The sequence below is a fragment of the Myotis brandtii genome, unplaced genomic scaffold (assembly GCF_000412655.1).
Source record: "Myotis brandtii unplaced genomic scaffold, ASM41265v1 scaffold540, whole genome shotgun sequence".
NCBI classification, from domain to species: domain Eukaryota; kingdom Metazoa; phylum Chordata; class Mammalia; order Chiroptera; family Vespertilionidae; genus Myotis; species Myotis brandtii.
In genome coordinates this window covers 995617-1003738 of record NW_005369990.1, presented here as the reverse complement: position 1 = coordinate 1003738, position 8122 = coordinate 995617, and the positions used below count along the sequence as shown (strand labels likewise).

General features: G+C 41.6%; 1 protein-coding gene across 1 annotated transcript; it reads left to right on the top strand.

Moving 5' to 3' along the window:
- The first annotated feature begins 7157 nt into the window (after positions 1–7157).
- On the top strand, positions 7158–7576 carry LOC102250771 (40S ribosomal protein S24). Its single transcript, XM_005878058.2, has one exon. The coding sequence runs from the start codon at positions 7169–7171 to the stop codon at positions 7559–7561; it is 393 nt and encodes a 130-aa protein (XP_005878120.1). The 5' UTR covers positions 7158–7168; the 3' UTR covers positions 7562–7576.
- The last annotated feature ends 546 nt before the right edge of the window (positions 7577–8122 follow it).

The window sequence follows — 8122 nt, the reverse complement described above, 5'->3', positions numbered from 1 at the left end:
ACCCCCTCATGGCTGGGCTGGGTGAGTATCTCTTCAAAAGGCTCACCCTCAAGCATGACCAGGAGCCTTTGGAGCCCAGAGGCCTTTCAGAGGCCACTCTGCATACCACTGATGTCTGGCTTTTACCTGAGCCTCTCCCCAAAACTACTAGCCATTCTTTAACCACCCTGAAGCTCTCTCCCATCCATTGGACCAAATGAAACAATAAAGCTTTTTGCAGCTAATATCCCTTTAAGAACCAATTTGAAAGCTCTCATCCAAAAAGCTTTCTTTCCCTGTCTCTGCCCTTCCAACACTACTTAAAACTTTCCTTAGTATAGCCACTTAGTCTGTTCTATGAAATCACACAGCCCTGCTGCTATTACTTCAGAACCATTCACTAATTGCTGCACACGTGTCTTATCTCTAGGTGAAAGGTTATCAGTGCTTGATTGTTTATAAAGATGTACACTTTTCTACTTCTCTAAATTTTCCAAATTTTCCAGGCATACCATACTCTCATTTTATAGTAGAAAGAAAATAACTATTGAAAAGGCACTCTATTAAAAAAGGAACATTCTTTGTAGGCCAAACACTCCAATAGGAACTCACTGTTTCAGCTGGGAACTAACAGAGGTCAAAGAAAGAATGGGCAAAACATGTAGAAACATCAAGATAAATAATAATAGTAATAAAGAGTCCATGGCATTTTAGAAGGGTGACTATGTTATGTTAAGAGCTTTCATTAGGAAAAGAACCCCCTCATGGCTGGGCTGGGTGAGTATCTCTTCAAAAGGCTCACCCTCAAGCATGACCAGGAGCCTTTGGAGCCCAGAGGCCTTTCAGAGGCCACTCTGCATACCACTGATGTCTGGCTTTTACCTGAGCCTCTCCCCAAAACTACTAGCCATTCTTTAACCACCCTGAAGCTCTCTCCCATCCATTGGACCAAATGAAACAATAAAGCTTTTTGCAGCTAATATCCCTTTAAGAACCAATTTGAAAGCTCTCATCCAAAAAGCTTTCTTTCCCTGTCTCTGCCCTTCCAACACTACTTAAAACTTTCCTTAGTATAGCCACTTAGTCTGTTCTATGAAATCACACAGCCCTGCTGCTATTACTTCAGAACCATTCACTAATTGCTGCACACGTGTCTTATCTCTAGGTGAAAGGTTATCAGTGCTTGATTGTTTATAAAGATGTACACTTTTCTACTTCTCTAAATTTTCCAAATTTTCCAGGCATACCATACTCTCATTTTATAGTAGAAAGAAAATAACTATTGAAAAGGCACTCTATTAAAAAAGGAACATTCTTTGTAGGCCAACACTCCAATAGGAACTCACTGTTTCAGCTGGGAACTAACAGAGGTCAAAGAAAGAATGGGCAAAACATGTAGAAACATCAAGATAAATAATAATAGTAATAAAGAGTCCATGGCATTTTAGAAGGGTGACTATGTTATGTTAAGAGCTTTCATTAGGAAAAGAAGAATATTAAATGGAATGATGAAGGAGAGGAGCAGCTAAATGAATACTTTGAATGAGTATTTATTGGAGAAGACAATAGGGACACTCCTATTCCAAGGACACATTTTATGGTGAAGCAGAGAATGGCCTTGACAGAGATTCTTGGGTCTCTGAGGAGAAAGGGATGGCGCAACTTGAGGGACTCTGTGCAATAAATCACCAGGACCAGATGGTATTCATCCATGGGTTCTGAAGGAGATAAAGTGGGAAATCATGAGTTCAGTGACAAGGATGTATCATAGATGCTTAAAAACAGCCAATATCCCTGAAGATTGTGAAGTCATTAATATGGTGTCACATATGTATGGGGGGTGGTGTATGTGCCTGCACATGTATGCATGTGTACAAGCTCCTTGCATGCTCTGGGTCTTTGGGGAGCAATGGAGGGAGATTTTCTTTTTTTTTTCAAGAACCAAGGAAGATTTCTTGATGAAACAAAGGACAGAGGATATTTAGGTAGGAGAACGATTTTGAAAAGATACAAGACTAAATTTTAGAGATATTTAATAACATTTAAGCAGTTATTTTCCAGGTACTCTGAGATGCTGGGGATATGGAGATAAATAAGCATGCCCTCTTGCTAATGGGAAGGATTATAGCCTAATAATTTCAGTTATTTTAATGGTCTTGCTATTGGCTTTGGATGACAATTGGCAATGTAATATCTTCAAACACTACTAGAGGATACAAGAAACTCCTGGTAATTTTTTTCATGCAATTTACAATATCTAAGATCTGGAAATAGCCCAAGTGCCCATCAGTAGATGAGTGGGTATAAAACTATGGTACATTTACACCATGAAATAATATGCAGCAGTAAAAAAGAAGGATCTCTTACCCTTTGAGACAGCATGGAGGGACCTGGAGAGTATTATGCTAAGTGAAACAAGCCAGTTAGAGAAAGACAAGTATCACAAGATCTCATATAGAATAAATTAGTATAATTTCAATTCTCTCTCTTCTGTCTATTTCTATCTCTTTCTGTTGTTTTTAGAACCATTATATATGACCCATGAACTTAAATATTCAGAGGGAAGGCAGGAGTGGATGGTAAGAGATTAACCAAAGAACTTATATGTGTATATGCATAACCCATGGACACAGACAATAGTGTGGTGAGGACCTGGGGTGGTGGAAGGGGCAGTCTAGAAGGGTTCAATGGGGAAATAGAGGGTACATCTGTATTACTTTCAACAATAAAGATAATATTTTTTTAAAAATTATGTAGTTTCAGGTTGTTTGGTAAAAGGTGGGGGCCTGGAAAGCAGGATAGAGTTTCACCTCCATCTCATAGGATCCAATTTCTATATCCTAAGAACCATTTAGTAATAATAATAACCAAGAAGCAAACATTTATTAAGTGCTTACTATGTGTCAAGATCTTGCTCACTTCTTTACTTAAATCATCTAATTTAATTCTCATCACAGTTCAGTGGTAGATCTAGAATTTTAATCTCTTTAAAAATATACTTTTTTATTGATTTCAGAGAGAAATGGAGAGGGAGAGAGAGGTAGCAACATTAATAATGAGAGAGAATAATTGATTGGTTGCCTCTTGCACTCCCCACACTGGGGGTCAAGCCCACAACCCAGGCATGTGCCCTGACCAGGAATCGAACTATGACCTCCTGATTCCTAGATCGATGCTCAACCACTTAGCCACACCAGTAGGGCTAGAATTTTAATCTCTGTAGTCCAATTCCAAAGTCATACTTTTAGCCATTACTCTATACTGACTGTATATATGTTTTATTTATAAAAGAAAATAAAAAGCTTCATAAAACTTCTGCCCTTGTTACATGTGATTCTCTTCTGTTTCATAAAAAGCATGATTATCACATATCCACAAATTGTTTCCCCAAGTGGGTCAGAGACTATAGTTTCTTTAAAGAAATAAGAGTGAATCCTATATAATAAAAGCCTAATATGCTAAGTGTCTGACTTTTCATTCGACCATTCTACCAGTCGCTATGACATGCACTGACCACCAGGGGGAAGACACTCTGACTGGTAGATTAGCTTTCTACTTGGGTCCAGCAGATCGGGACTTGGAAAGACGGGCTGGACATGCCCTGGAGCCCTCCCATGGTCCCTTCCCAGCCCCGGTCGTGCACCAGTGGGGTCCCTTGGCTTGGCCTGTGCCCTCTCGCAATCAGGAACCCTTCGGGGGGATGTCAGAGAGCAGGCTTCATCCCGATCATCACAGGCCAGGCCGAGGGACCCCACCGATGCACGAATCTGTGCACCGGGCCTCTAGTAAGTAAATAACCACATATTTTTGATATTGAGAAATTCTAAAGCTAAATGAAAGCTCTGGTGTTAAAATCTCAGTACACTGATAAAGGTAAATCAGACCACTATTAAATTGTCTTGGACCATTTCAAGATGCTTTTTACATGGGGACATGTATATGTTCCCCACTCACTCTCTCATGTTTCTCCCTATGTACAATGTTGAATCAAGTCCTCTGGCTGTTTTCATTGGGAAAGAGCCCTAATAATTAAAAAGTTATTCCTTCTGTTGATCTGAAATCTGACCACCTGAAACATCTACCTACTGAATCTAGGGGACACACAGAACATTCAGGTAATTCTTCTACCCAACATCCTTCAAATATTTGGAATGCAGTTGTGTTCCTCCTGGATGCTTTCCTCTTCAGAATAAACATTTCCAGATCCGTCAGCCATGTGTGAATAAAGACAGAAAACCCAACCCAAACTGGCCTAAGCAAAAAGATGCTTCATCAGCTCTCACAGTAGAAAAAGCCAAGAATTGTTCTAGCTTCTGGCACAGTTTAAAATGGAACCAAATAATGTCATCAGGACAGACTTTCCATCTCTCTTAGCATCGCCTCTTCCATGTTGGTTTCCAGTGCCCCTTATAATACAGTGTAGGCAGCCCAGACCTTACATCTCCTTGTGAATAAAGTACAGCAGAAAAAAATGAGTTTCTTTCCCAGAAGTTTCAGGGAAAATTCTCTTCCATCTCATTGGCTCTGATTGGGCCACATGCTCATTCTTCAGCTATCAGTGGCATCATTGATTAGCCAAGCTTAAGCCACATGCCTGCATCTGGAGATGTACGGACTGAGAGAGTAGAAGAGGGGTCTTCAACAGGGAGATTGTTAAATATAGGCTGGGTAACAAAAATGTCTATTAGCTTTGGCCAGTGTGACTCAGTTGGTAGAACATCGTCCCATGCACCAAAAGGTCACTGGTTCGATTCCTGGTCAGGTCACATGCCCAAGTTGCAAGCTTCATCCCCAATAGGGGGCGTGCAGGAGGCAGCCAATCATCTATATTTCTTTCTCTCTCCCTTCCTCTCTCTCTAAAATCAATAAAAACATATATTTTTAAAAGTGTCTATTAGATACTGCTCTCATTTCATAGTTCCAAACCACTTCATCAAAGTGGCCTACAAGACACCAAAATAAAAAAGATCACTCACTCTTTTCCTCCCTCGCTGCTTGAACATCAACCTTCATCATGAATGACATGGTAACTATCCGGACCAGGAAGTTCATGACCAACAGGGTCAGCCATGTGTGAATAAAGACAGAAAACCCAACCCAAACTGGCCTAAGCAAAAAGATGCTTCATCAGCTCTCACAGTAGAAAAAGCCAAGAATTGTTCTAGCTTCTGGCACAGTTTAAAATGGAACCAAATAATGTCATCAGGACAGACTTTCCATCTCTCTTAGCATCGCCTCTTCCATGTTGGTTTCCAGTGCCCCTTATAATACAGTGTAGGCAGCCCAGACCTTACATCTCCTTGTGAATAAAGTACAGCAGAAAAAAATGAGTTTCTTTCCCAGAAGTTTCAGGGAAAATTCTCTTCCATCTCATTGGCTCTGATTGGGCCACATGCTCATTCTTCAGCTATCACCAGTGGCATTGATTAGCCAAGCTTAAGCCACATGCCTGCATCTGGAGATGTACGGACTGAGAGAGTAGAAGAGGGGTCTTCAACAGGGAGATTGTTAAATATAGGCTGGGTAACAAAAATGTCTATTAGCTTTGGAAGTTTCAGGGAAAATTCTCTTCCATCTCATTGGCTCATTCTTCAGCTATCACTGAGGCCAGTGGCATTGATTAGCCAAGCTTAAGCCACATGCCTGCATCTGGTTCAATAGGGAGATCGTTAAATATAGGTTGGGAAACAAAAATGTCTATTAGCCTTGACCAGTCACTATGACATGCACTGACCACCAGGGGGGAAGATACTCTGACTGGTAGATTAGCTTGCTACTTGGGTCCAGCAGATCGGGACTGGGAAAGACAGGCTGGACATGCCCTGGAGCCCTCCCATGGTCCCTTCCCAGCCCCGGTCGTGCACCAGTGGGGTCCCTTGACCTGGCCTGTGCCCTCTTGCAATCAGGAACCCCTCGGGGGGATGTCAGAGAGCAGGCTTCATCCCGATAATCACAGGCCAGGCCGAGGGACCCCACCGATGCACGAATCTGTGCACCGGGCCTCTAGTAAGTAAATAACCACATATTTTTGATATTGAGAAATTCTAAAGCTAAATGAAAGCTCTGGTGTTAAAATCTCAGTACACTGATAAAGGTAAATCAGACCACTATTAAATTGTCTTGGACCATTTCAAGATGCTTTTTACATGGGGACATGTATATGTTCCCCACTCACTCTCTCATGTTTCTCCCTATGTACAATGTTGAATCAAGTCCTCTGGCTGTTTTCATTGGGAAAGAGCCCTAATAATTAAAAAGTTATTCCTTCTGTTGATCTGAAATCTGACCACCTGAAACATCTACCTACTGAATCTAGGGGACACACAGAACATTCAGATAATTCTTCTACCCAACATCCTTCAAATATTTGGAATGTAGTTGTGTTCCTCCTGGATGCTTTCCTCTTCAGAATACACATTTCCAGATCCGTCAGCCATGTGTGAATAAAGACAGAAAACCCAACCCAAACTGGCCTAAGCAAAAAGATGCTTCATCAGCTCTCACAGTAGAAAAAGCCAAGAATTGTTCTAGCTTCTGGCACAGTTTAATATGGAACCAAATAATGTCATCAGAACAGACTTTCCATCTCTCTTAGCATCACCTCTTCCATGTTGGTTTCCAGTGCCCCTTATAATACAGTGTAGGCAGCCCAGACCTTACATCTCCTTGTGAATAAAGTACAGCAGAAAAAAATGAGTTTCTTTCCCAGAAGTTTCAGGGAAAATTCTCTTCCATCCATTGGCTCTATTCTTCAGCTATCACTGAGGCCAGTGGCATTGATTAGCCAAGCTTAAGCCACATGCCTGCATCTGGTTCAATAGGGAGATCGTTAAATATAGGTTGGGAAACAAAAATGTCTATTAGCCTTGCCAGTGTGACTCAGTTGGTAGAACATCGTCCCATGCACCAAAAGGTCACTGGTTCGATTCCTGGTCAGGTCACATGCCCAAGTTGCAAGCTTCATCCCCAATAGGGGGCGTGCAGGAGGCAGCCAATCATCTATATTTCTTTCTCTCTCCCTTCCTCTCTCTCTAAAATCAATAAAAACATATATTTTTAAAAGTGTCTATTAGATACTGCTCTCATTTCATAGTTCCAAACCACTTCATCAAAGTGGCCTACAAGACACCAAAATAAAAAAGATCACTCACTCTTTTCCTCCCTGGCTGCTTGAACATCAACCTTCATCATGAATGACATGGTAACTATCCGGACCAGGAAGTTCATGACCAACAGGCTACTTCAGTGGAAGCAAATGGTCATTGATGTCCTTCACCCTGGGAAGGCAACAGTACCCAAGACAGAAATTTGGGAAAAACTAGCCAAAATGTATAAGACCACACCTGATGTCACCTTTGTGTTTGGATTCAGAACCCACTGTGGTGGTGGCAAGACCACTGGCTTTGGCATGATTTATGATTCCTTGGATTACGCAAAGAAAAATGAACCCAAAAATAGATTTGCAAGACATGGCCTATATGAGAAGAAGAAGACCTCAAGAAAACAGAGAAAGGAATGCAAGAACAGAATGAAGAAAGTCAGGGGGACCGCAAAGGCCAATGTTGGTGCTGGCCAAAAGTGAGCTGGAGATTGAACAACAGAAGGAGTCAAGATTCTTCAGTGACTTTATCTGTGGTGATTGTGCAGGTTTTTCATGAGAGGATTAATAAACTAAATTTTTATGTGGGGGGAAAAAAAGATCAATCACTCTGCCTCGGATGGGGCTGGGCCAGAATGCCACAGTGATGTCCACCCTTATACCAAGGGGCTGCCTCAGTGGGATAGTAACTCCTGCTTATTCCTCAAGTGACACCTCCGCTGTGTAACTTTTCCTGTATCCTTCAGGCTGAATAGGTCACTCCCTTCACAGAGTTCTTATTGGCACTTACACTATATTGCCATTAGTTGTGTTGCAGGCTTATGTTCCTCCTGACTGTGAGTTCCTTGAAGATAGGGTTGGGGTTTTTTAAATATACGTTTCTATATCCTTTGCACCTGGAACAATACCTGATAAAGGAGGCATACAATGCCCGATATTTGAGTGAATTATCCTGAGATGGTGGAAGAGGACACCCCATAGCAATTCTGTGAGCAGGAGATCAACCTGCATCTTGCTCAGTCTTTCTGGGCTTCAGTATCCACA

Bases quoted from the DNA above. Each gene is read 5' to 3' on its own strand.
- LOC102250771 (XM_005878058.2), top strand. From the start codon at position 7,169: ATGAATGACATGGTAACTATCCGGACCAGGAAGTTCATGACCAACAGG.